Source organism: Neodiprion virginianus, chromosome 1 (assembly GCF_021901495.1).
Source record: "Neodiprion virginianus isolate iyNeoVirg1 chromosome 1, iyNeoVirg1.1, whole genome shotgun sequence".
NCBI classification, from domain to species: Eukaryota; Metazoa; Arthropoda; class Insecta; order Hymenoptera; family Diprionidae; genus Neodiprion; species Neodiprion virginianus.
This window is the reverse complement of record NC_060877.1, coordinates 34,841,206-34,868,104: the sequence shown is the minus strand read 5'-3', so window position 1 is coordinate 34,868,104 and position 26,899 is coordinate 34,841,206. Positions and strand designations below refer to the sequence as shown.

General features: G+C 35.6%; 5 protein-coding genes across 13 annotated transcripts; 2 read left to right on the top strand and 3 right to left on the bottom strand.

Moving 5' to 3' along the window:
* Positions 1-66: 66 nt before the first annotated feature.
* LOC124296688 (retinal-specific phospholipid-transporting ATPase ABCA4-like) lies at positions 67-13,346 on the bottom strand. 3 transcript variants are annotated; one of them, XR_006906437.1, is made up of 27 exons: positions 12,774-13,346; positions 12,246-12,655; positions 10,634-10,941; positions 10,179-10,337; positions 9,551-9,791; positions 9,251-9,418; positions 8,972-9,159; positions 8,583-8,747; positions 8,247-8,355; positions 7,980-8,134; positions 6,977-7,138; positions 6,789-6,860; positions 6,466-6,604; positions 6,136-6,373; positions 5,884-6,064; positions 5,518-5,734; positions 4,662-5,177; positions 4,462-4,590; positions 4,104-4,319; positions 3,739-4,017; positions 3,328-3,572; positions 2,916-3,063; positions 2,538-2,748; positions 2,151-2,364; positions 1,849-2,065; positions 620-708; positions 67-171 (listed from the first exon to the last, which is right to left on the bottom strand). XR_006906437.1 is itself a non-coding variant. In XM_046746931.1 (26 exons), exons 2-25 carry the CDS (start codon positions 12,580-12,582, stop codon positions 1,850-1,852), a joined length of 5,013 nt encoding a protein of 1,670 aa, XP_046602887.1. In that variant the 5' UTR covers positions 12,583-12,655; positions 12,774-13,345; the 3' UTR covers positions 837-1,079; position 1,849. The 3 variants fall into 3 exon arrangements, 2 of the variants coding, with proteins under 2 accessions (XP_046602887.1, XP_046602886.1); XM_046746931.1 differs by lacking the exons at positions 67-171; positions 620-708 and adding an exon at positions 837-1,079 and having other exon boundaries at positions 12,774-13,345; XM_046746930.1 differs by lacking the exons at positions 67-171; positions 620-708 and having other exon boundaries at positions 837-2,065; positions 12,774-12,941; positions 13,081-13,345.
* A 543-nt stretch (positions 13,347-13,889) lies between these two features.
* LOC124296689 (transmembrane protein 209) lies at positions 13,890-17,450 on the bottom strand. Of its 3 annotated transcripts, none has more exons than XM_046746934.1 (8): positions 17,147-17,450; positions 16,894-17,035; positions 16,519-16,820; positions 16,055-16,384; positions 15,816-15,949; positions 15,197-15,523; positions 14,891-15,112; positions 13,890-14,766 (listed from the first exon to the last, which is right to left on the bottom strand). In XM_046746934.1, the coding sequence occupies exons 1-8, from the start codon at positions 17,151-17,153 to the stop codon at positions 14,638-14,640; spliced, it is 1,593 nt and encodes a 530-aa protein (XP_046602890.1). In that variant the 5' UTR covers positions 17,154-17,450; the 3' UTR covers positions 13,890-14,637. The 3 variants fall into 3 exon arrangements, with proteins under 3 accessions (XP_046602890.1, XP_046602889.1, XP_046602891.1); XM_046746933.1 differs by having other exon boundaries at positions 16,894-17,019; positions 17,147-17,448; XM_046746935.1 differs by lacking the exon at positions 16,894-17,035 and having other exon boundaries at positions 17,147-17,448.
* A 224-nt stretch (positions 17,451-17,674) lies between these two features.
* Positions 17,675-20,451, top strand: LOC124299896 (DNA/RNA-binding protein KIN17). Its single transcript, XM_046753325.1, has one exon. It carries the CDS (start codon positions 17,912-17,914, stop codon positions 19,115-19,117), a length of 1,206 nt encoding a protein of 401 aa, XP_046609281.1. The 5' UTR covers positions 17,675-17,911; the 3' UTR covers positions 19,118-20,451.
* Positions 20,452-21,095: 644 nt separating this feature from the next.
* LOC124299902 (trans-1,2-dihydrobenzene-1,2-diol dehydrogenase-like) lies at positions 21,096-24,998 on the bottom strand. 5 transcript variants are annotated; one of them, XM_046753367.1, is made up of 5 exons: positions 24,971-24,998; positions 22,469-22,681; positions 22,050-22,341; positions 21,423-21,823; positions 21,096-21,335 (listed from the first exon to the last, which is right to left on the bottom strand). In XM_046753367.1, the coding sequence occupies exons 2-5, from the start codon at positions 22,668-22,670 to the stop codon at positions 21,232-21,234; spliced, it is 999 nt and encodes a 332-aa protein (XP_046609323.1). In that variant the 5' UTR covers positions 22,671-22,681; positions 24,971-24,998; the 3' UTR covers positions 21,096-21,231. The 5 variants fall into 5 exon arrangements, with proteins under 5 accessions (XP_046609323.1, XP_046609309.1, XP_046609317.1 ...); XM_046753353.1 differs by lacking the exon at positions 24,971-24,998 and adding an exon at positions 24,795-24,964; XM_046753361.1 differs by lacking the exon at positions 24,971-24,998 and adding an exon at positions 24,722-24,766.
* Positions 24,999-25,258: 260 nt separating this feature from the next.
* LOC124307919 (ATP-dependent Clp protease proteolytic subunit) lies at positions 25,259-26,830 on the top strand. Its single transcript, XM_046770108.1, has 4 exons — positions 25,259-25,550; positions 25,707-25,841; positions 26,049-26,439; positions 26,640-26,830. The coding sequence occupies exons 1-4, from the start codon at positions 25,515-25,517 to the stop codon at positions 26,795-26,797; spliced, it is 720 nt and encodes a 239-aa protein (XP_046626064.1). The 5' UTR covers positions 25,259-25,514; the 3' UTR covers positions 26,798-26,830.
* The last annotated feature ends 69 nt before the right edge of the window (positions 26,831-26,899 follow it).

Below are 26,899 nucleotides of genomic sequence, written 5' to 3'. Positions count from 1 at the left end.
GAGCTTATAGACCATGTTATCCGTGTCTAGTGACAGTCGTCAACCTAATTATGCTATCAATTTTACCTAGGCATGCGCCACCGCAGGCCACCCTCGTTGCTGATGACAGTTTCAACTCAATGAGGGTGAAAGCCTCTGACAAAGGCCGCCGGCGAGAGACTCAAGGTCAAGCTGTTGTTGGAGAAACATGTCAACCACGCAACGTTTTAACACAATTTTATGATATATTCCATGAAAATATTAAGTTGGGAGTCATTTCGTGAATTCTTGGGAGTATTCCGCTAATTATTATAATGGGTCAAATTCTAGTAGATACAATATTTTTCATTTATTCGCACTCGATTTGCAACGTATCTCTGATCTACGCTGACGGAACATCTGTACACACATTTTATCGTGTTGGATTCTGACCGATTCACGGGCACGCGCATTTCGCTCAACCCATCCAAAGATCAATATGTCAATATAAAGAAGTACCAGACGACTCATCAATCATGATTGTTAATCTAATCTATCAGTGGACATACTATCTATTATTTTTATATTGGCTTTAATCGTAATGATCCTCAAGGCCAGAATCTTGGGGGAAAAAAATTGAGACCGCATTTGTAAAAGTCACCTGTCATGTTAGGTCCCTTGAATACTTTCCTCGAAATCATCCTCGCAGTTCCTGCAATCCCACAGTCACTTCAAATCAAATGAAATAAGCTGAAATCATAGTACATTCAATCATTACTCGCTTGAAGAATATGCCTTTTGTATGAACGTTCTCCAACTCCAGCATTTTTACAGCCGCGTAATTTCGGTGTTCAAATTAATTCTGATTTAACTTCAAGTTCTGACGTAAATTTATCGCATTTATTTGTTAATCATTCATTACGGGTAAAATCACAAAAGCTGTATGTATACAATATCAATACCTTAAACATATCACACATCAGAACGTTTCGGTTTGTTTGAATTTTTTGTTTTTGTTCAATGTTATCTTTTTATTTCAATGCATACAAACATCGATATTTTGATCATCCAAAAAATATAAAAGCTCTCGCTTATCCACACTCTCTGTATTCCCCTTCTCCCTGAAAAAAAAACTTCAATGTACATGCCTAATCGTAATTGAATTCAAAATACAGGTGCACTATAGTTTCATTCAAACTTCCGTACAAACATAGTTCTGCCAAAGATTGTTGTCTCGTTTAGGTATGAAGTGTTGACAAAATTTGAACATATGAGAGATGTCCAAAAATTCCAAAGATACTTCACCTTCAAGCCCTTCAAGCTAGGCAATGATTTTAATGTAATAATTTTAGGGCTGAAGTTTAGGCACAAGTATAATACCTTATTTCCGTGGAAACAAACAAAAAGAACTAATGATCTTACAATAAATTTGTAAAGTTAATGAAAAACTAAAAATAGTACAGATCTGCCTTAAATGCAATTTTTGAGAGTACACTTGTGAGAAGTAATGGAAACAAGAAAACATAAAGCTTGACTTTAACAGTCGTTTCCTAACAAAAGGAATGATACATATTTCGCTGTTTCGATTTCTTGATACAAGTGTACTATCAATCAACATCCTACAAAATATATTTACGTAAGTTACCATTATTACGATTAACATTTCAATTATTGTTTGAGATTATTAGATCTTTTACAGTTATAGTTAAAGTAAGCGTAATTAAATAGTTATAAAATTTGTATGTAAAACCCCAATTTGATATACACATACAGGGATTAACATGAACTTTGGGATCTTGTAAAAAAAACTGCTATTCAACTGCAAGTCAAGATGTCAGCTAACAGCAAGAATAGATCTACTCTTTTATATTTTATACCAGTAAGGTTAACCTTAGACACAACTTTCTTCGGCTGCAGTTTCCGATTTTATGTGATATTGCGTGGTAGAGTCTGTAGGCCTGGCAAACTGCATAAACAGTTGTTCCAACGTAGACGTAGATACAGTGAAATCTTCGACACATTGGTGTACCGATTGGATATCGTTCATTGTCCCAAACATCTTCACCCAAGTCGCTTGGGGGTCAGTCACATGGTAGAATAAGTATCCCTAAAATAATTAAGGCAATATATATTATTTGGAGTTATTTTTTATTGAAATGTTCAACAGAAACTGAATAACTAGTTTGACTTACAGGGTGCTCATCTATTAATCGACAGATGAAATTCGTTTCTATTTTTTTCTTAATTCTCGTGCAATTGTGTTCGGTTCGTCGCGGATCCAGTTTGATTGTGATATTGAAGCCTGCTACAAAACGTTCTTTCAACTCCTGACTAGCTCCGACACATACTAGTTGACCTTTCGCCATTATCACTAAACGATTACACAGAACTTCGCATTCCGCCATACTAAAAATGAATGATTTTGGTTCAGAGACGATTTTTTTATTACACGAATTTACTTTCCAATAAAATCATAAATGACAAAGCCCTGAAATAGCCCATTTCTTTGTAAAAAGTGTTTCTTGATTGGACATTCAAATATGTATCTAAAATCATGAAAATTGTTTCATTATGTATACCTGTGGGACGTAAGTATGATGGCTTGGCCAGATGCTTGGCAATTTTGAAGAACAGTCCATACTAATCTTTTGGCGGCTGGATCGACACCAGTCGTTGGCTCATCCAACAAAACCAGTTCAGGATTTGCAATTAGTGCAATTGCAATATTTAAGCGCCGTTTATTTCCACCACTATAATCCCCACTTGGTTTTGTTGCATGTTTGGTCAATTCTATACATTAGAATGTGTGAATTAGCCTCAATGTACCGACTTAACTAAAATCGTTGCAGAAAAATTTCACTCATCTCATTTTACTATTTTAAAACGTGCAAACCATTTTAATAATTTAACAATAGTATTCCTACAAGTTCGAAATCAATTGAGATAATTATACTTACGCAGCTTGTTAATCCACGAGTAAACCTCTGACGCCACCTCATGTTTTGGGATGCCTCTCAGACGGGCAAAAAGGGTCAACTGTTCCACTGCATTAAGACATGGAATCAAGGCATCAGTTTGAGGACAATAGCCCATTCCAGCCAAATACTAAAAAAGTAAAATTTCATAAATAATCGAATAATAAGTGTTACTGCCCTCTATTTTGTGCACTGTCAAGTTACATTATCTGTAACTCTTTAGAGATACCAATTTTCATACAAGATTCAAGGAAATACGCAAAATTAACACATACGTAACACCAAATTCTACTGACAATAATTTTCAATTCTTATTATTTATTATGCTTTACGATTCTGAAGTTGTATGAGTAGTAGATTTTAAAAAAATATGAAGAGACATGCTATTCTTTACCTTGGTTCGATCAGAATTACTGCTGTAGCGACCACGGTAAAGAATACCACTATTCGGGATTTCTTCACCAACTAACATTCGGAAAGTAGAACTTTTCCCAGCACCATTCACACCTAACAATCCGAAACACTCGTTCCTCAATACTCTGAAACTAACTTCTTTGACAGCTTCCACTTTTCCGTAATGTTTGCTCAGTCCAGATGCCAGAAAGACATTCTTGATCTCAGAATTAAATTCAGATGACCCTGAGAAAAAATTATAATGAACCAGTATCTAATTGGATCGAAATATATTTTATTTCCCATATCGAATTAACACATGTACTTTGATGTGTTACTTTAAAATGAGTACTAGTACTGACACATCATTTATTCTAGTAAACAATTGAACACTACTCATACTAATCAATACCTCTGTTAATGTTATTAATTTCTTGGCATACGATTCTTTTTTCTTCTTCGACTTTCCTGTCTATTGTTTCATCAGAATAACGCTTTGAGTGATGGTTCGTTACTTGGAATTTTGATCGCAATTTCGCAAACGTCTGCTGCTCTAGTAAATAAAGGATGCCCACCAGAATAATCGGGGTGAATAATAAATACACAATATACTCTTTGATTCCGCCTTGTTCACTAAAATCACCCAAAAATGGTAACGGATTTTCGCAATATCCATCAGAACACTTCAGTGCTGAAATCAGAAATCTGTTTAATATTTTTCCATGGAAAACAGTTAGGAACAAGGTCCCAAATAATTTGTTGAAAATTATCCCATACCACAACAGTAGTCATTAGTATCACAAGCAATGGCAGTTGAAAGTTTAGGCATTGCTCGGCACCTTGCATTTTTGAATGCTATTTCTTCCCACTTCATACATCCAAAAACAAAACTGATGACAGGTGCCAAAGAAAACGTTCTGCGCTGAATTACATTTGCCCATTTAACATTATCCATGTAGGATAACACTTCATGTAGTGGAACAATGATAAATACTGTAAAGCATAATGAGGAAATATGTTATAATTAAAAAAGAATTCTTTAATGATTATATGAATTCCGAAAGAAAAGTTATAGACCCTCAAATGGTCACAAGTTTTGATTTGCATAACACAAGCAGTTTAAGTATAAACTCACCCATTAATAATGGTATTCCACTCAAAATTGAATACACAACATGGAATCGTTTCTTCATGAAACTATGTATGTAAGCCAAGAGTAAAGCATTGATACCAAAAAGCAGAAATAACAGAAGTAAAACCCCTCCTGAAAACATGTGTTTTACGTTATGGATGGAAATTATGAAATGAATAGAAATTATAGTAAGCCTAACTCACCACATTCTGAGAAAAATACAGCTGACAAGTGATCGAAAAAATCCCTACAAACAATACCAAAAACGGCGAATAATGACACTAATATATAAAATCCATAATCAACCAGAAACATTGTTCCCCAGTATGTAAAAGGCGAAACACCAGCCATCTGCTGTAACTGTTTAAATTTTGTGCTATTCTCAAGTAGCGGATGTATGACGAACAAAGCAACAACGTGAACAAATATTGCCATGAATAAAATGTTTCTCATTAGCATTTCAACTTTATTCTCCATTCTCTTCTGTGCATCTTGCACTAACGATCGAGGCAATTGGCCGATACTTGCATCGATTGAATATTGATCGCCCGCCACTATCTTCAACAGTAAATTTGACATGGTATTCAAGACTATTGGAGCACTTAATGTCGCTCCGCCAGAATATAAACCATTTACTGATACACTTGAGTTAAATTCAGCTGAGACAATCATTCGAGTTTTATAGTATGTCATATCTTTTAGAGCTTTGGATAGTAACCCTGCGAAGAAAAACCATTTAATAAATTAACAGAGACGAAATCATACAAGTTCTGTATGGCATTGTCTACTTAATATACTTATATCTAAATAATTGGTTCTATACACATACATACATAGGTTTGAAAATTCAGGTCGAGCATATTTTAAAGTTGAAAAAAATTGTTCTTCAAACGATTTTCTTCACAATGATTAATTTAAAAACTTCATTTAAAAGATACTTAAGCTTGGTTTTGCGTACGCACCTAAAAGTTTCTGTATATTACGTGCTTCAATTTATTTGTATTATTTTACTTATTTTAGTCATGAAAAATGTAAATTATCTAAGAATACATTATATACCTTTGCTCAGAGAGACTCCAGCTTCAGTGACATCGATTTTAGCACCTTGGTTTTCAATTATCTTCTTATACATATTCCCTAAAGTTTCATCTCCGGAGTGTATCATCACTTCTGGACTTTTATATGTTCGAAGCTCGATCCGTAAATTTTGTTTTTTCCCATAATCAGCTGGGTTGAAAACAAGCGGTAATAATATCGCTATCAGAGTTCCACACACCTGCAAGATCATTATGGTCATGTTATTTGTTTTCATTAGCAGGGTAAAATTAGTAAGAACACAATTTAAACAGGTTTGTTGTTATTTATAAAAATAGACTATACTATGATCATCCGAACACAGATGTAGAATAAAAAAACAAAACTTACGAGTGCTAGACTCACACCCTTGTTAGCTTTGAAATAGGTCATTTTCTTTGCTAACAATGCGTAAATCATTTGCCAAGTAAGGTCCCAACCTGTCAAATATTCGTACCCTCTTAAATCTGGTGCTACTTTCCTATCAACATTATCTTCCGACTTATTTGCTATTTCTTCATTATCGGCAGCCCTTTATTATATAGAATATTTAATATAATATTACCAATATGAGACATACAGCGTATGATAATTATAATATACCTTAAGAAAACTTGTTCCAAAGTTATTATTGACACACTGAGACCAGTAATTCCCAACTTTGCTTTTTGATTTTCCATACTGTCCAAAATTTCCGGTAAAGAGCTGGTAAATGGAAGGTTTATAACAATTCTGCCGTGCTGAGTCACATTTATCGATGCATCGCTACCAACCAGCTCTCGAATTTTGTCTATGTCGTAATTTGATGTTGTTGACAGCGTTATTTCATGATGATTGTGCCCTAAATTGTCATCAAGTTATGATAATGATCAATGACCTATATTACTTTTATAAAATTATCACATATTTTCGTGAAGTTGCCAATATAGTCACCATAGCATTTTTTAAGGTACATCGGTGAACCATAACACTTCAGTTTTCCTGAATCCATGATTGCAATTCGATCACCCAGAACGTCAGCTTCCTCCATACTGTGTGTCGTAATTATAATCGTTTTTTGATCACGGTATTTCTAAGTGAAAACAATTATTATAGCGCAATTATTTTCACCAGTAGTTATCAACATGAACATCATTTAATAATTAGCTGATTTGATACTAACAGTGTTTTAGCGAAATCAAACTTTAGTGAGAATAAAACAAGCAAATAGGTATATGGCAAATTGATTTCAATGAAAATGATTTTTCAATTATTACCAATATAGTGTCCCATGTCCCTCTCTGTGTTTCTGGATCCATACCCGATGTTGGTTCATCTAAGAATATAGTCTAGGAAGGAAAGTTTCGCTAAGTCAACTGCATTTGTTTACTATTTTCACAGCCTTGCTGTGGACGGTAGATATAAATTACAAATATCAGTGATGATGAAAGAATTCACAACTCACAGAAGCATTGCCAATAAGTGCCATAGCTAGGCATAGTCGTCTTTTCTGACCACCGGAGAGTTCGTCTGGCATAACATCTCGTTTCTCTTCCATATCCATCTTTTTCAATAATTCGTCGATTTCTGCCATCAACTCTTTTCTGGTTCGGTCCTTTTGCTTCAGCTGTAATGAATTCATTTAATTAATCAGTGACTAACCGTAATATCAAGATTCACAGAAGCAAATCGCTGCCAAGTGTCCATAGGCCGGCAAAAGTCTTTTATCCGGCCCAACTTCTACCCGAAGTGAGGGTGTCATATCTCCAGAATGAGTACATGTTCTTAAACTCACAGGCCCGAGAGATCTTCCCCATCCGACCTTGTTCTACAAATCTTATTGAAATCTGTACTTCAATTTTGAAGATATTGACATCCAAATTTGATTAAAATGAAAAATCTTCTCCGTACCCAGGATTTAGGACGTCAATAAGTGACACTGACTCAATAAGCGCACAGATGACTCGAGTTTCAACCTGATGCCATGAAGTGCAATTTGGTTGCCAGCCATGTGTGAAAGTCTAATGACGAAATAAGAAGATCCGAAGACAACGGCTTTCGTCTTTTCAATGTTAAATGTAAGTTTGTTGAAAGAAGTCCAGCCTATTATTTAACCAGCATTTGCACTCATTCTCAGATGGCAGGTCGTCGGATCCTCAAGACTTTCAAGACAAGCACTACGTAGTTTCTGCGTTCCAGGTACGCTACCTGGTAAAACTCCACTTCCCGGACTAGCGGACTAACATTTATTACCCATTGAACAATCCTCAAGCAGCTGGGGCGTGAGGTATCTGCTGAATCTCGTATCATCTGGTAAAACACTGACAATGAGTAAGCGAGCGCACGAACACAAAAACCAGCTACACTAGGCATCCGACCCCGAGCGAGCTTTAGCGAGCGAGGGTTTTAAAGCTAGTTGATTATTAGAATCAATAAAAATGTCAGTGAAAAATAGATGTATGACTCACCAAACCAACTATTCGGAGCTGTTCGACTACAGTTAAATCTGGGAACATGGTATTTTCTTGAAGACATACGCCCAAATCACTTCTGATCCCATCAATATCCGCAGTTATATCTTTGCCATTAATTTCCACACTTCCCGATGAGGGTGATGTCAAACCTTCAGGTGCACAAACGTTATCAAGTTATATATTAAACGGTGCTATTATTCCTCCAATAACTGTATTAAATATGTAATCGAATCGTTTTAAAAATAGTACACAAAAAATTACCAGTCAAGACTGCAAATGTTGTACTTTTTCCAGCACCATTGTGACCCAGCAAAGCAGTGATCTGCCCCTTGTAAAATTCCAAACTGAGTCCTTGAACTGCTTTGATTGTCTAAACACATTGAAAGTTTTATACAATCAATTCAATTCAATACAATCTGTGACAGCATTCAACTGTTTCTAAGCGGTTCGATTACAACCAAATTCAATATATTTCAGATTCGATCAAATAAGTTCATTGTCAGCCAGAAAATCGGTTGATCATAAACATATATTTGATTACTGTATTTCTAAAAATAGTTCGTATTTTGAAAATTTTCAAATTGTACTGTGTCTTACATTTCGTTTGATAATTCCACGTATAAATCGTTTCACCAACTGTGTCAGTTTTACCCCAGGATACAAGCTATTATCAGCAACATGTTCATATATTTCTGGTTCTAGAACTGGATTAAGCATACGTGTACTTTCAGAAGAGCTGCACACCTTGTTCTTCTTAAAATACTGTTGAAAAAAATACAGTATAACTTATGAAAGTCAAATAAATTCTAACACAATGAACTTGTACAGGTTTTGTAATGTATTTTAACAAATTTGTGATGATTATATTTCAATATTATTTCCATCTCACACTTTCAGATCATTGAGTATAAATTGTATAGCCAATAGTAGTATAATCATTCACATATTCCAATCAATCAGATTCACTTACAGAAGACGATACAAACCTTGATGAAGAATAACGGTGTCTCATTGATACCATATTTGCTCGGTAGTACAGCATCCAGATATACAGCGAGGATGAAATGGAAAACTATTCCCATAAAGTTCGATAACATTATGAAGCCAAGACTACCCCAATAATTCAATGCTGGATGCGTTGTCTCAAGAACGTTACTCCATTGTGCTCCAACACCTTTTAATGTCGACAACAGTGTAAAAAACGTAGCACTTATCAAAAGCACTTTTTTATTGTGATTTTTATGAATAAAATTCGTCTTACTCACGTTGATTTTCACGCCTATTAAGCTCATCAAATATCCTCATAGTAGCCGTAGTTGGGCAAAGAAATCCAATCCATGGTAAAAAAGTAGATTTATCATAGTTTTCAAACTGGGTTGCAGTTATGTTTATAATTAGAGACACAGTTGTTGCCACTAGTTGTGCAAGCCATGCTGAAATTTCGAAAGGAAATAGATCAGAAAAAACAAATTAGAACAAACTGTAAATCTTAATCTCTGTTGTGGTAAAATTTATAAAGATACGGAGAATTGTGCAGCAAGTTAGCATGCTTTTAATATACTTACTTTTTGAGAAGTACGTAGCCAGGTGGAGACAGAAGGCATAAATTGCAGTAAGGTTGATGAAAAGTGCTAGCCAAATTATGCAGCAGTCAGTGTGATAGTAAAACGGTTTTTGGTCAGATCGAAAATTCAATTTCACAATTGTGGTAATTGAAGAAACAATGATGATGCTAAAAACCATGCCACATGCTATCCAGCTTAGAAAATTTTGATATGATTTTATTCCATTTATTTTCAGTAGAGTCTGAAAAATCATAAAACATGTTCGATTTTAAACACCGCTTCAAGACGAAGTGGTTATCATATCATCAACTTCTGAAAACGAGGACAAATTTTAGTGCCTGAAATGTCGAGATGAAGACGACACCAAGCAGGGGGACCTCGTGCCACCAGCCCCAAGAAAAGGCGAAAGCAGGAGGGCAGAGAAGGAAGAAGTGGGTCTTCTTTCCGCCATTACTCTCCAACTCCCAAATAATTCCAACGATGTTAAACACTCTTGCCTAATATTTTTGATATTACTTTGGCCAATACTTCTCAATCAAAGTACTGTTTTGTTGATGTTGTAATAACCAAGTGCAATTCAATTTAATTATTTATTTTAGAAAGACTGTAGATATAGTGATATATTTACATTTACACCAGTGGATTTTTCTGCACTGATATATGTTGGTATCAGGTAGATTGTTGCAAGGAAAATAAGTCCACCAATTGTACAAATCACATTCTGTATTTGAAGTTCATTGGCATTAACTTTATCATATGGTGGAAATGGCATTTTTTGGAGTGAAACCTGTAACAAATATGTAAGAAAAATTTATAATCTTTATGGTGATATACATATGATAAGCATTAGTTGTTGCAATTTCTTCAGTCTTCAAATTCTGTCTTTGTTGCTCCCTTGCCTCACCGACTTTTATAAAAATTGACACAAGGCTAACCACTTATTAGATAATGATAAACTAAAATCTTACTCCTCACTATCTTTAATATCAAGACCGAAGATGTGTGAAGATGTGATGTGAACAATATTACATATCGATACAAAATCATCAGATCAAAATAGTAAATATAATTGAATAACCATACCATTGGTTTAATTGCACCATCGCGAGCTTTACTTTCAATAAATGCATTGTCCAAACAAATCTGGAAACCAACGACGGGAATCTCGTCAAGTAAGTGATCCGATGCTGTACTTATGCCTTCGATATCAACATCAAGTAATTTATCTGGAATTTTCTGTGATGATCGAATAGTGTAGATCAGTTTTTTTGGATCAGAGAAGTCATCCATATCATCAAAATCAATTGCAAGGACTTTAACTAATGAATCCGTTGCTTGCTGTGTCTCATAATGGTGCAGCATGACTTCTTCCGAATTGAAGCCAGAGAGTTCTGTAAAATTATAAAAAGTTGTTAGAAAAAGATCTCAGATGAAATTATTGTTGTGCCCAGTTTCTTGAAATCTGGGCGATGTTGAAAATTGATAGTAGATGTCATTCTACCACTTTTTTTTTTTTTACTTTAGCTCTTAAATACTCTTTCGGTTTAGTTCTAGTTTTTCAGTCATGATGTTTGCAACTTCTTCTTATTTCATTGAGTTCAGCTCCTTTTATTAGAAAGTGTTTTCTTCTTTTTTTTCATTCATTCATCTCTAATCTGTGTTTTATTTCTTTCAATTTGGTGTTATTTCTTGGTTGTGTTCTCCATTTTCTGAGTTCTGGATTTTCAGTTCCATTTCTGCTCTCCAGTAGCCTTCTGTGCTCTCATTACTCTCTTTACTCTTTTCTGGACCTCTTAATCCTTGTTCAAGGTTATTTGTTTCTTCTTTCCATTTTTCTTCTCTGTTTATAATTCTTTCTTTAGCGTGTTAATTTCCTTTCCCATGCAATCTTTTAATGCGTCTCCGAGCTTATTTACTTCTGCTGTCGTTTTTGTTACCAGTTCTCAGAAAATTTCTTCATCTAGCGTTTTTCCTCTAACATCCTCTGCATTGAACTCTTCTTCAATCACATTACTGTTACCAAGTCATCATCTTCGCTCGATGTATCGCAATTGCTTTGAACTTTGCGTGCACCTAAGTTATTCATAATGACTTTGAGGCTGGCTCGCGCGATCCGTGTTCTACTGCTATCTCCACGTTGTACTGATTGTGAGTCACCTCTTTGAACCTTGTCCTCTATCTTATCCTTTCCTTGTTTTCCAAAGATGCTGCTACTGACCAGAGATCTTTCGTTTCTTGGGCATTTCTTTGTTCCTGACATCTCGTCTTGATTTTCTATGAGCTTTTATTTCTGGGGTTATTACTTTCCTTCACTTTTTTTATACCTTATCGTCACTTCCCCTGTTGCTGCTCACTGTCTTCTTTGCTTTGTGGCAAGTCTTTCTTTGTTTGCACATTTCTTTCTCCAGAATCTTACCTGTTTTTACTGATTATTTCTTACAGATGTCTGTGTTCATCTGCCATTTTTTTTTCTTGCATTCTACCGCTTGAATGTTTATATTAAATGACACCAGGGTCCTTACTAATGCTACATAACAAGGTATATAGCAAGCAAATGTCCCGAGATAGTATGAGTTATAAAAGTCAGGAAAATTCATGATTTGAAATTCCAACAGATAATAATATGAATATGTAGAGTAACATTCTGATTGCGAATATATTTTTTCATACATCGTATGGAAGAACAAATACTTACGACTTGGTAATATGCCCATACATTCTGTCACATTTCTCATGAGATTTTTCGTCAGCTCAGTTTGTGGTTTGTAATACAGACGGACACGAGATCGTGAGGTATCCCGTACCACCTCACTACTTGTTCGCATTTCATAGTATGTGCTGTTACGAACATGTATAGGTTCGACATCTAAGTTAGATCTGACTGCAAGGATTGTCGCAACAATGCATGCCGGTAATAAAATCTCAATAAGAGTTCCAATTAAGTGCCGTTTGCGAACTTTGATATTTTTGTATATGAGAAATCCCGAATGTTTCAGTCTTGTGCAAAAATTGTTTAGCAATGAAATACCCATTTTTCTTTCTTCTGAACTTGACAATTTCAATAACTTTTTCAAGCCTTTTATTGAAATCTAGTACCTTATATGTCTGAAACAGATTTAAGTATTTTATAACTACGTTATGTTGTAGAATTTTTTCAACAAAATACTCATAAAATTGCGTCAAGCTGGCAGGGTACCAAAATAAAAAATTAATTCCCACATACATTCACATGAATGATGATATTCTGGTTCGTAAGAAAGTTGTTTTCTTTAATTTCAATTTTTCAATGATTTGAAGACTGAAAAGAGGTCATCGTTACACTCAGGCATCTGCGAAGCGTCGTATAACGGTCCGAATCACAGGGCATATTGGTTTTTGAGTATCCATCAGTCTAAAGGGTAGAAATTTCGCAAAATTATTGCGATAATTGTTAATGCACACTTATAGTTAGTTCCCCACAATCCGATGGCTTAGTAAAATCAGTTTGTTTCCAATACACGCCCACGATAAAATGATTTACACGTAGCTACCAGCAACAAGGATCGGACACCCGTGTCCGCATTGCATGTTTATTGACAGTCGAATGGACTCGCGCTTCTATGCTGTGTAATTCAAAAGGAAAGTCCCCGGGTACTCCCCGTTTAACGTCAATCCGGAGGAAAAAGATAAAGCTGCGTTGAAACCGCAGCCCCCCATGGACGTCAATTGCTTCTGACTAACTGCGATTGAAGATTGTGTGGAATTTTATCGTGCACCATATAAGTAGCAATGACGGATGCAGAACACTGGTATAGCATAACGTACACCCTGATCACCCTGATACTGTGTCAACGTGTGCATATGTAAGCAGTGTTCCCAACCTTGACAGACTAAATTATGGTATCAGGGCCGTAAAGTTATGGTACTGACAAGAAAATTATCGTACTTTTATTTTCAATAAAAACCACAAACAACGTCAATTTAAGGTACCCGAGAGAAGAATGTATACATATTTAGATCAGATGTAATAATGATGCAGAGACCAAAAAGTATATATACCTACATGTACACACGCATACCGATGTTGGTAAAATGTAGAAAATTGTGGATTTGACAAAATGTATTTCCAAGTTGAAAAGAACTTTTTGCCAAAACAACTTTTGTTGTTACAGCAAATATAATAACCACACTGCTTTGTGATTATGCCTCAAAATTACATAATTGAGGTATTCTCCAACTTTTTTTTTATTTATGGGACATTGGTACAAGCTATAAAATATTGTCAAAAATATTATCCATTAAAAATAATAATTATATATGTCAACTGCACAGTTATAGGGCCAGTTTATTGACGACATGCTTTGAAATACTAAAAAAATTTATTGTCATAATTTGAAATCACTGTGCTGTGCGTACATACCCCGAATTACTGTTCAATTAATTGATCTATTCAATACTGTTCGCAGCATTAACTAGATAGGCAACAAGTACAGTTCTTACGTTATATTTATGCCAGTTACAATTATTATGTAATGCAGACAAAAAATTCTGTAGTATGTATTCCATATCCAGCTCAGTAAAACATCTTTCGTTTGTTAGTGTAATGTATACGCGGAACTACAGTTATCTGTGTGAACTCTTGATTACAGAGCTAATAAACATAACTCAATAAAGATATATCAAAATACTGTATTGTGTCATTTCCGCTTTTTCTAAATGTTAAAGGACTTCACTCTGAACCCCATACTCACAATGTAGTCGTATGAGTTCTAATATCAACACAGTTGCAATACCAAGATCGGGTTATATTTTGTTCCATGCCTGAAGAAAAAAACTTCTGCTTTTAATTCAAGCATAAGTATAGTTCAATGATAAAAATTGATCAAGCAATTTAAACTCAATAAATCATTGCAGCTCCTTGCCCGAATCACCCACAAACTGTCATCAAATAATTACCAAACCAATTAAGTTTACAATCTATCCAAAAAGATATTTATTATGCTTTTTCAAAAAAAAATCTTGTTTTTCGGATCAAAATGTGTGAAAATAGACGACGAATGAATCGTGTTATACAATTGTAAGTTCACATACTAGTATCCTCATCAGTCTTAACCATCTATTACCCACAGCACATTAACACCAGACATTCCTAGATTAACACGTCCTAGCATTCCGTGATCCCGCGTCTTCACTATGTACAGGAACAGCAATAAAGTATGAAACATATTGTTTCGACCCTGAAAAAACCAATTCACATAAATTGTGCTGACAGGTGATCCAACAAATTTTGCTACTGAATTTATGAGTAGATCGTGCAACTTTTCATACCTTCATTAATCATTTAGAACATAAAAATCTTACCCTTTGTATTTCTTCATAATCATTTGGTGCTGAATCACCTGATAACGCCAAACTATAATGTGGTGGGTTAACCGAAGTGCAGACAATTATGGGTCCTTTATTTCGTGGCAAGTCTTTACCAGCTCTGGCCGTGTATCTAGAGGTAAAAGGTCTAGCATCCGGTTGATCTAAAGGAGCCTCTAGTTGGGTATCCATATAAGAAGCAAATAAGTGCATAACTATCTGTAAATGCATAATCAAATTCAAGATTTAACAATGTACATGAGAGTTTTTTTTAAATTTCCCGCAGATTAATTAGATATTTACCGCTGTATCTGTAGGTAATGAGTTATCCCATTCTTTGCCATTGTACGAACTGCCTCCATTCCATTTAAAATCACTCATGGATCCACCTTTAGCCAGAACTTTTATTCTTTTTACCAGATAATCCTGATTGTTTGATAACTCAAGAAATGGTACCAAAGCAGGTAATGTTGGAACCCCAGCCACCAACGTTGGTGATTGAGCTAACTTTCTAAGCCTATCCAGTCCTACATGGCCTGGCTGCGAGTCACTTAAACCATGCCTTACTAGGGCTGAACGAACGTTCTCTATTTCCATGGCTACACGTTCGACGACAGTTTTACTAATCCACTAGAATCAGACGTTATTTTTTTATAAAAATATATCACATCGGTCTCCCCAATCGTGGTTTATTATATTTCATGCTGTATCTTTATTTTTGCATAAAATCAAAATGTATTAGTGTATTTCCGTTCAGGATTGCATATAAAATTCGGATACTGCGCCCGTTTTTTGCGTTGCAATGCACAGCCTCTGATATTAGCCAACATAGAAGACATTGAATACAGTCTAGAAGAACTGACTATAGCATCATATTAACCTCTTGAGACAAATTTCATATTCAATGATGCAGTAAACTAACCATTCGAAGATTAGCTGTCCATTGATTAACTTTATTCGAATCTATCCTGTATTTTCTCCAAATGTCTGGTGCTCCAAAGATACCTCTTGGAGAGTTGCCTTCCTCAGCTCCTGGACTTGTAGATTTCGATTTATCTGTGTAAGAGGGAAACACCAAGGTAAGAGTGAAAACCCTAAGTAAACCGTTAAAGGTCCACAAAATAGAGATAAAAAACAAATAATGAATATCCAGCCATATACCAATAGTTGGTGCTAATTGATAGACACATCGCCTCAACATCGGAGAAACTTCACCAGGATTTCTCGTCGCTGGATGTGACCAAAAAGAGCTTAATAAATTTGACGGCTGATCCACATTTGTTACAGACGTAGATTTTCGCTCTCTGTGTTCTAACTCCTTCAAATATGTCTGGAGTTGTACTTCATCATATATAAGCCCTTCGCCTGTTAAACTTCCATTTAGAGAGTTATTGAACGATTTGTTCAAGGAAGTATTTGGACTCACAGTTAACTTGCGAGGTGATGATGGACTATTGTACTTGTAAAATGGACTTGATACTGTATAATCTTCTGCAAAAAGCAATGGTAGTTTTTAAAGCAATTTAAACATCTTTTTAGTTTGCTTTTTCTTCAAATATTCAGTTAATCTAAGCCGTTTAACACAAGTCGCGATAGAATATTTTATTCACCGAATTGATACATACTGCTTTCGTTTAGGCCAGGAGAGCCGAGAGTATTTGATCGCCAACTAAGATTCATCGTTGAAAAATGCTGTGGAGAGCTTGGCTCAGATAGTTTTTGTGGAGTTGGTACTTCTGTTTTGAATAGTGGGTCATTGTCCGTTACTCCCAGCAGCTTTCTCTGTCTGGGACTCAAAACTACTGGCTGAATACTGAGCGTAGCTATTGCATAACTTACTATATGATACACCGCGTTTAAAGCTAATATCGATGCCAAACACCACTCAATCCAGCAAAATGGTTTATACGCTACTCCACCATACAATCTGTAATAGAAACGTAATTATACAGAATTTGAATTTTTTAACAATTAGTGCTGAATGAGAAACAGTTTATTACATATCATAGATCACAACAGACAACAAAGAAGTATTAATGAAAAACCAGGTGATACTGTTTTTCACTTTTGTCTGCGTCTGCCTCAAATCTAAGGTTTGTTGCACCTGCGGCTTTGGAGTAAGGACTCTGAAAGTGAAGAAAACTGTTAACTATTAAATCACTGGTAAGCTTATTTTGTTTCACTGGAAGTAGACAACCGGCGTCTATAACCTCTTTCTTAACCTCAAAATACCTGTAATTCGGTTTGATTTACCTTGCATTGGGTGAAATACAGCGCATCGGCGAATGAAAATTGCTCATATTGCTGACTTTGTTGGAGAAATAATTGAATAAAAATATGTGATCCGTTAAATCTGAATTTACTTTATACAAAACAAATCACCTTCGTTGACGCATAGGCATGCGCACAAGCCACTAATATTCACAAGAAAGCGTCATATGTGTGTTCCGAAAACAGCTATTTCATGCAAGCGACATTGGGAGCTTTCCAGCAAGGAGACACAGTGTGACACTGTGTTACACGGTCGAACACTGTGCCTTGGTGCTTGTTGGAACGCTTTGAGGTTCTTAATTCAGTCACTAGAGTCCGCTCATGCATTATACGAAAAAGGAACACTGAGCGCTCCAGGAAACAAAATACATTTGTGAAACGCGTGTAGATTATCATTGCATTTAATAAATAAATATAAACAATACCATGCGTTGAAAATAAAATCTCTAACTAAAAAATTGGCACCAATGAATCCGACACATTGTCCAACCATGCTCCGCAGCTGCGTCCGACTGTGTCGTTCTGTGTTGTTGTTGGAAAGCTCCCATTGTATACTCGTCGCTCTTGTGAAAACAACATTTCATAATACAGGCGCCTGGTGTACCAGAACACAGTAACCTCAAAATCTTGTGTTGACGTAAGGAAATCAGCGAGAAATCAATCTACGCAATAAGCGAAAAATGGTGTATATTGAGTAACCTCATTGCGTTGATAAACTCTCATTGTCATAAATAGTCACAAATCAAAATGGGTAAACACGAAGTTGGGACACCAAAATACATTGCGAACAAGATAAAAGCTAAGGGATTACAAAAGCTAAGATGGTACTGTCAAATGTGTCAGAAACAATGTCGCGACGAAAACGGCTTCAAGTGCCATACGATGTCGGAGTCACATCAGCGGCAGCTATTGCTGTTTGCCGATAACGCTGGCAAATACATGGATGAATTTTCCCGAGAATTTTCCCAGGGATATGTAAACTTACTTAAGCGTCAATTTGGCACAAAGCGAGTCCCAGCCAACAGAGTTTACCAAGATTACATAGCTGACAGAGATCACATACACATGAATGCGACAAAGTGGTTGAGTCTAACAGGCTTCGTTAAATGGTTAGGTCGAAGTGGTCAATGCGTAGTAGATGAGACTGAGAAGGGATGGTTTGTAACATACATCGATCGGGATCCTGAAACACTTGCGGCGCAGGAAAAAAAGGCTAAAAAGGAAAAAATGGATAAAGATGACCAGGAACGCATGATGGATTTCATTGAGAAGCAAGTTGAACGTGGTCGTCAAGAGACGGATGAAGATTCAAGCGAATTCAAAAAGCCACTAGAAAGACCGGAACAGGATAAGCCTCTTGTTCTAGAACTGAAACTAAAACCTAAGCCTGTGCCTGTGGTAGGGCCCAGTGTTAGTTTTACATTTGACAGTAAGTTAAAAAAGAAAAGAGGAAACTCGGGAGCTGACGAGCAGTTGTCAGAGTACGAGTACGAGTCCAATAAAAAAATTAAACGCGAACAACGCGACGAGAAGAACGAAAAGAAGAAGGATGCTACTGATATTAAAAGTGATAAGGAAGAAGGATGGTTGCGAGCTGGATTAGTGGTGAAAGTAGTTACAAGATCACTAGGAGAAAAATACCACCGGGCCAAAGGTGTTGTGCAATTGCCAGAAGATAAATCTCCTTGCTGTATTGCACGGGTAAAGCTCACAAGCCCAACTGAAGTCAAGGACCACGTATTAAGATTGGATCAAGAACATCTGGAAACTGTTATACCGGCAATTGGAAAGCCGGTAACAATTCTGCGAGGGAAATTTCAAGGAACGATGGCTGCACTGAGAAAAGTTCGTCTTGAAGAATTTAGTGTCGATGTAGAATTGCTTGAACGTGATAAAGGGCTACTTGTTAAAAGATTACCCTACGAGGATGTCTGTAAATTCAGTACTTCGTGAGAATATTTATATTGTTAATTTTTCCCCTGATATATTTGATTTCATTTTGAGTTGAGCTATGCCTTATATAGACTAATTGCTCTGCATCTTGAAAAATGTAAATAATTGTAATTATTCAAATTTGATAAGTAAAGGCCGAATGTTACTTCTGCAAGAACGGTAATAAGTGTTTTTAATTTGCGTACCAGTACTTCATGAAGCAATCTACTTGCGGTAAAACTTCCGCATTATTTATTTCGCTTCAATCTTTATTCTCATTAATCACATTGGAGTACATCTAATCATAATATTGATCTTCCAAACACACCACCGACAGTTCAGAATACTTCACAGCCTCAGCAATACGGTTCTGTATAAGAAAACACAAAGGCTCGTTCCAGTGATTCTTAACTTGGCAACCAAGAATGATACCTCACAGGATCATGAAAACAATATGTAGGAAATAACAAAGCGAATACTTGGATAACATGGGAGAGGTGAGCATGGTGGGCAGCAAGGATGTCCAGTTGGCGGTGGCGGAGGGCAACGTGGCGGCGATGGTGGTGGCAGAGGACAAGGGCAACAAGGTCCCGGGAAAATGGGTGGGCAGCATGGCTTTGGTGGGCGGCAAACTGGTCTTTGGGGTGGTAGAATGCAGGGTACCTCTTCTATGCGAGGAGGTAACATTATTGAGCAGGATGGCGGTGTCGGAACATGCCGACACTTGCTGAAAATTCAATATGTTAATATAGGTATGTATGTTTCTAAACATGGTAACACCAAATCTTGTTATTGTTATAGACATAACTTACCAGCAGTCGATTGCACAAATCAAGTATTTCAGTTCTTCCATTTCATTCCAACAAGCAATTTTGTGAGATTGATTTTTATTACACATTGCAAAGAATAAGTTTATAAAGATAAGAACGAAACTGGAGACAAAGCAACAGAGGTAATAACGGTTACTTGGAATTTCTTTTACAGGTTCCAGTCGAAACTAAAATTTGTTCATTTTGGGTTAACGAAGAGAGGAGAAATAAGTCATATATGAATAAAAAATGAAGATAAATCAGTTGTTATCCTAGTTGTTGGGTGTCATTTTGAACTTTTAACTTACAAGCTTTTCTAAGGTTTCGATGCTGACTGGCATTTGTGTTTCCCTATTCCAATCAAACGATAGAGCCAGTTGCAGAGTTTCTCAAAATTTATTATATCCCAGTTATTAACACACCTGAGTAACAAAAGCATTTAATTATTTCTGAACTCTAATGTTTGCAAGTTCTCATTTGCATCAACCATTTGCTAAATCTGAAAGTTCATATTTTAAATTCTAGTAAATTTTTACGTTACCAGCATCTGCATTAAAAAAAGTCATGCCATAAGTATTTTAATGTCAACATGACACGATGACATAGCGAAATGTATGTCATTTTGTTTGCTGTCGAATCAATGATCTTAGTACTATCCTACAACAGATGACATAAATTTCTACTACAAAGTCATAATTTTTAATTTCAGTTCAGCATTGGTCAAATTAAAAATTGAATGATTTCCTGCAGTGGTTGTAGTGTTACAGAAGTCCATTGCTCGCCTCCACATAGTGGCGAGTGTTGCCCACCTCCACCATTTTGTTCAAAATGTTCTCTTGTGAATTCTGCACCTTGCCCTCCAATATCTTTCAAAGCAGCTTGTGGGCCCTGCAGTTCCTGTGGTCCTTACATTCCCTGTATTCCAAAATTTTTCACTTGCTCTCCGCATAAGCTTGCCTACATACCAACATGCCCATCTTGCAGTAAGGATTTAAAATTTTAGAAGAATATCTATGTACGTCGTATTTACATTCAAGATTTTTAAAGTTGTCGATGAAGATGAATGAAGTATAATTATTAGTGTACTATAAATAACATGAACATTACAAACAAGAATAATATTTTATTTCATTTGTTGTAATATAATATTTCTAATCATACACTGTAAATAGATTTGGAACAAATTCGTGTATGATGTTCAGAAAGTGCATGTTTATTACATAATATACAAATGTGAATATAACTCCTCAATCTGGTTTGATAAAAAATTGATAGCACGCAATACCATCTGTTGTATATCAGTGGTCTCTTGGGTTCAATGACTCATTAATCCTCTGCATAAACTACACCTATTTGTCTGCGTATTTCATCCTCGAGTTCTGCAAGAAGCAATGACTCTTTATGTGAAATCAGGGGACTCTCCTTCAATCCTGTAAAACAAAACTCCATTAGCACATATGTGCACACATTTACATGAGGTTCTACAAATTGATTATATGTTTATTATAGTCTGTTACCAGCGCGAAGACATCGCCGGACTTCCGCTGCTTCGTATCTGAGACCAACAGAGTTGATGAAATTGAGTGGATGTTTCGGCTCAGGTAAGGTGATAGACTTCGTTTCACCCGATGGCAGCACAATATCGGTTGGACACCAAAACAAAGGTACCCGCAAGGTACCCTTCGTGCCTATTATAAGAGCTTCATTAGGTAGCTTCACGTGGCAGTGTGTCATCACAGTTGCGGTACGACCTTCCTTATATAAAAGTGTTGCAGACATGGAAATATCAACGCCATCTTCATTCAAATGACCACCAGCCTTTATTGAAATTGGCTTCTCCCCATTGTACACAAACGACGCCAATTGTAATACGTAAACTCCCAAATCTAATATACCACCTCCTCCAAGATCTTTTTTTCTGAAACAATTAAAGTTTGGAATATCACAACCAAACATATGCACTGCAATTTCAGTTTCTCATGAAACCCCCAGAGTTTTCTAATGCTGTGAAACACGGATGAGTTCTATCATGTTTTCGAAATTTTAACTCTACGCTTGTTTGAGGAGGTAACAATCGATTTTCAAACTAAAGACAAATAGAATCTATATTTGCCAGAGCAATAGCATCTTATAATTACACCTACATTAGTCTGTCAACCTTTGGGGCTGATATTCCAAAAGAACCGATAACTTGTTTAACTTCTCCCAAATTTCCGGAATCAATTTCCTTTTTGATCCATTCATACGTTGGGAAACAGCGACTCCAGACAGCTTCCATCAAAAATAGACCCTTTGCCTTTGCCAGATTAATAAGTTCTGTGGTTTGCTTCAAGTTCAACGTCAAAGGCTTCTCGCACAGCACATGCTTGCCATTGTTTAACATAAGCGTGGCAACCTCGAGATGTTGAGGATTTAATACCCCAATGTATACGATTTCTATTGAATAAGTTACATCGTTAGATAGATGGAAAACTTTCGTATAAGATTATCAGAGGTTCGTCATACTCTCGTGGATTTTCAATATTTTTATTCAATGTGTTAGTACAGAATGCAACTAACTTACCGACGTTACTATCATTGGCAAGATCTTTATAATTTCCATAAGCATTTCCAATTTTGTGTAGATTGGCAAAAGTTTTAGCCCGTGAGAGATCACGCGCCGCTATTCCGACAACAGTATGCTCTCCTTCAGGTAAGCTAGCCAAGGCTGTTACAAAGTCATGAGATATCTTTGCTGCACCTGCGATGCCCCAACGAACTGCCATTTCAGATACCTCTGTATACATAAATTATTGCGAGCAAAGCTCAAGGTAAAGTGCTGTTGCAATTTATAACTAGCCGGATGTACAATAAACGCTAAGAATTTTTACTACAGGCATTAACAGATGATCTCATTCAGAGTGCCTAATTTCTCAGTTTTAGTTGATTAAATGTTTGAACAGGGGAATCTAGGGAGAATTAGCACGCCCGACAAATTTGAAAGCAGTGAAGGATACCAATAAATATTCAGATATACCAAGAAACAACTTAAATTTGGAAAAGAGAGAAAATGGTGTTAAATTTGTCTTAAAACTAGCTAAAACTGTGATGTAATCTGATGTATGTTTCTATATAAGAAATTCAAGGTGACCCTAGTTCAATCTTTCCTGCTTTCACTGTCAAAAAAAAATGTGTTAAATTTGTAATAACGTCAAAATTGAAAACGAAATGTCACGTAGCAGTTTAATAAAAATGAATAAAATTCTAAGAAATTTCTGAGAATTTTGAATTTGTTTGAAGTATAGCTAAGCTACTACCATTTTGTAAATGGATTCGAGCAATATTGAAAAATATAAGCCGCCTTCCTGGAATTCAGGAGACAACATTTTTGGCATACATACATATACAATACACTTGCATGCATGCACATAGATGTTGGAACATTCAATAAAATTGTGGAATTAATAAAACGTGCTTCCAAGTCGAAGAGAACTTTTTTCAAAACAAGAGTTGACTTTACGGCAAATACAATAAACACTCTGCTTTGCAATTGTGCCTCAAAATTACATAATTGAGGTATTCTCCAACTTTTTTTTTATTTATGGGACATTAATACAAGCTATAAAATATTGTCAAAAATATTATCCATTAAAAATAATAATTATATATGTCAACTGCACAGTTATAGGGCCAGTTTATTGACAACATGCTTTGAAATACTAAAAAAATTTTTTCATATTTTGAAATCACTGTGTTGTGCGTACATACCTCGAATTACTGTTCAATGAATTAATCTATTCAATACTGTTCACAGCATTAACTAGATTGGCAACAAGTACAGTTCTTACGTTATATTTATACCAGTTACAATTATTATGTAATGCAGACAAAAAATTCTGTAGTATGTATTCCATATCGAGCTCAGTAACACATCTTTCGTTTTTTAGTGTAATGTATACGTGGAACTACAGTTATCTGTTTGAACTCTTGATTACAGACCTAATAAACATAACTCAATAAAGATATATCGAGATATTATAACGTGCCGTTTCCACTCTTTCCAAACGTAAAGGGACTTCAATCTGAACCCCATACTCATGGTGCAGTCATGTGAGTTCTAAGATCAACATAGTTTCAATACCAAGATAGGGTAATATTTTGGCCATGCCTCAAGAAAAAAATGTCTGCTTTTTATTCACACATAGGCATAGGGCAGGAACGTTAAAAATACATATATTTTATGGATGTTTATAAAGATAGTGTATGATATCGACAATCTAGATATAGATAGAAAATGAAACCCACTTATATGATTACCATCGATTCCATCATATTTATGCTTCAAACATTGACATATATATTTTCAGATATGTAATTCCACGTTTCACAAACGTGAAAGGAAGCTTAAGGGCGGAATTTTATATAAAATTCTCAACAAAAACACTCAAATACATCATCATTTGATGCAGAAATAAAGAAATAGCCTGCTTTTTATGAATTTACTATTGTGGTTTATGATACGTGGACTTAGATAATTGCAGCTATATACATCAACATCAAACAGAGTGTTTAATGTATACATTTCCATGATTAAAAACTTCAAAACATTGGAAAGCTACAACTAATTATTAATTTGAACGAATAATAAGCCTATTACATTGACCGCAGATGTGAAAATAATTGTATGGTTTTACCGTAGATCATTATAATATTGGTACAATAAAATATCGAAAAGTAAGATGATGTGAAATATCAATCTATATCATTGTCAGTAAAAAATGACTACTGGTTACGGTTTGAAATGGTTTGAATGCCAGTAAACAAAGCCGTTTGTCACCGTTTATATCTCTTGAACACGATGAGTATTTTATGAAGTACTGCAAATGTTTGATCTGAACGTATCATTATACCTGTCCACTTCTGAGTTGTATGATTAAAACACGATTACACTTGTTGCGTTAGACTATGCATTAGATAAAAATTAGTACACGTGCACTGTAGAGAATAAATTATAAATGTAGGGTTGATTTACTCAATTTATAACACCAGTCAGTAAATCCAACAGAAATATTAAATTTATGCTCACAATATGTTTACTTTACAATATTGTTTAATATCGTTACGACGTAGGAACGATGCAATTCGCAACGAATTTTGTCACGTTGCTGACGGTTTTATTTACGAGTTTGTTATCATCTGTGTATTATCATTCATTGCATTGTAGAATTCTACTGTATCTGAAATTACATTGCCTTACCGACTGGATTAATTGTATACGATTTAGTTTCTCGTTTCAAATCACGGAACTAGCGACCTTTACCAAGTAGAATCAAATCTACATTTTTGTATATCCGATGGCAAACAAATAATCTTTGAATGTAATTGGCTACTTGTAACGGCTGTGATTGTGTTAAGAAACGGTTAAAACCACCGGACATTTGATATTATTTTGTAGTTTGACGAATATCATCGATACTTTTTCAAAGATCAGTCAGAAAAGTGGGGATTTAATTCCTGCTGAATCACATACTAGTCAATTCATGATAAATTCCTATTCTTTCTGTGTTTATGTGTAAATGAATTTAGTTGATAGGTATTCAATTAATTGACGGAAAAAACATTAATTAAAGATGTTACGAAATGCTTTCAACTTGCTATGTGCGACGGTATGTATTCATGTATTTACTGGACCTGTAACGATATTAATAAATTAATGATAAGTACCCTTTGACTAACTCCTACAACTGTGTAATTCAAACTATTATTTCAATATACTACTTTAACCTTACCCTTTTCTTATCTGGTGTACTTCTTCATCCTAGAATGGAACTCACGCAGTCTTCAAAAGAACTTTAAATTTAGTTCCCATTGTCGTTGAACAAACGGGACGTGGTGAACGAGCCTACGACATTTATTCCAGACTTCTTAAGGAGCGGATTATCTGTCTCATGGGACCGGTACGAATTCAATAGTCTTTAAGTCTTTGTCAACGTCACGCAATATGGTCAGGCTCTAAGAAATTGTTTGGCTCAATTTAATTTTATGAGAATTGACAATGGCATAACATTTTTTTTACTTTCAAGGCTCATACAATTATATTATAGAGTTTTCGAGTTATAGAAAATCAGGTAGACTTGATTAATTGTTGAGCTTATTCCTTATAGATAACAGATGATGTCTCCTCGCTTGTTGTGGCACAATTATTGTTCCTACAATCTGAGAGTAGTAAAAAGCCAATTCATATGTACATAAATTCACCCGGAGGAAGCGTTACAGCGGGCCTAGGAATTTACGATACAATGCAATACGTACTGCCACCTGTAGCCACCTGGTGCGTTGGTCAAGCATGTTCGATGGCCAGCTTACTTTTGGCTGCCGGGTCCCATGGGATGCGACATTCGTTGCCTAATGCTAGAATAATGATTCACCAACCTTCCGGAGGTGTCCAGGGCCAGGCAACAGACATTCAAATTCAAGCTGAAGAGATCCTTAAACTCAAGAAGCAAATAAATAAACTCTATGTTAAACATACTGGACTTGATCTGCTGCGAATAGGTAAGCCCTGTGTCATTTCCTGGACATGAAAATCTATCTACTTCTTGGAAATTTTACATTGCAATCCCTATGATGTTGCATATTGTGAAAAAAAATTAATGTATTGAAATCTTTCACAACGAATATGGTTGAATTTTGAATTAGTACCAATAAGAAGTAGAAAGGAATTTAATTACAATTGGTAATATTAATAATCGTAGAAAACAGCATGGAAAGAGACAAGTTTATGGCACCGAACGACGCGAAGGAATTTGGAATAATAGACAAAGTGTTAGAACACCCCTTACAAGAGAAGGACGATAGCAATTCTTCGACCCAATTGATAGACAAATCTGTTACTAGTGCCCCGACAACTTGATTTCAATCCGTACAGATTGGTTGTAAACAGCAGAGTTCATTATAAAATGATTTTATTAATAATATAATATTTAATAAACATACTTATAAAACTGTGTCTGTT

Coding starts and splice junctions, on each gene's coding strand:
- LOC124296688 (XM_046746931.1), bottom strand. CDS start 12,582: ATGGGTATTTCATTGCTAAACAATTTTTGCACAAGACTGAAACATTCG. Junction 9,792..10,178: donor AAAAATCCACTGGTGTAAAT/GTAAATATATCA, acceptor ATGATTTTTCAG/ACTCTACTGAAAATAAATGG. Junction 2,066..2,150: donor GATTAATAGATGAGCACCCT/GTAAGTCAAACT, acceptor TAATTATTTTAG/GGATACTTATTCTACCATGT.
- LOC124296689 (XM_046746933.1), bottom strand. CDS start 17,193: ATGAGCAATTTTCATTCGCCGATGCGCTGTATTTCACCCAATGCAAG. Junction 16,821..16,893: donor TCTGTTGTGATCTATGATAT/GTAATAAACTGT, acceptor TTTCTATTACAG/ATTGTATGGTGGAGTAGCGT. Junction 15,524..15,815: donor GGACAGCTAATCTTCGAATG/GTTAGTTTACTG, acceptor GTCTGATTCTAG/TGGATTAGTAAAACTGTCGT.
- LOC124299896 (XM_046753325.1), top strand. CDS start 17,912: ATGGGTAAACACGAAGTTGGGACACCAAAATACATTGCGAACAAGATA.
- LOC124299902 (XM_046753336.1), bottom strand. CDS start 22,691: ATGTATACAGAGGTATCTGAAATGGCAGTTCGTTGGGGCATCGCAGGT. Junction 22,342..22,468: donor TGCCAATGATAGTAACGTCG/GTAAGTTAGTTG, acceptor CTTATTCAATAG/AAATCGTATACATTGGGGTA. Junction 21,336..21,422: donor CCGGCGATGTCTTCGCGCTG/GTAACAGACTAT, acceptor TTTGTTTTACAG/GATTGAAGGAGAGTCCCCTG.
- LOC124307919 (XM_046770108.1), top strand. CDS start 25,515: ATGTTACGAAATGCTTTCAACTTGCTATGTGCGACG. Junction 25,551..25,706: donor TCAACTTGCTATGTGCGACG/GTATGTATTCAT, acceptor TCTTCATCCTAG/AATGGAACTCACGCAGTCTT. Junction 26,440..26,639: donor ACTTGATCTGCTGCGAATAG/GTAAGCCCTGTG, acceptor TAATAATCGTAG/AAAACAGCATGGAAAGAGAC.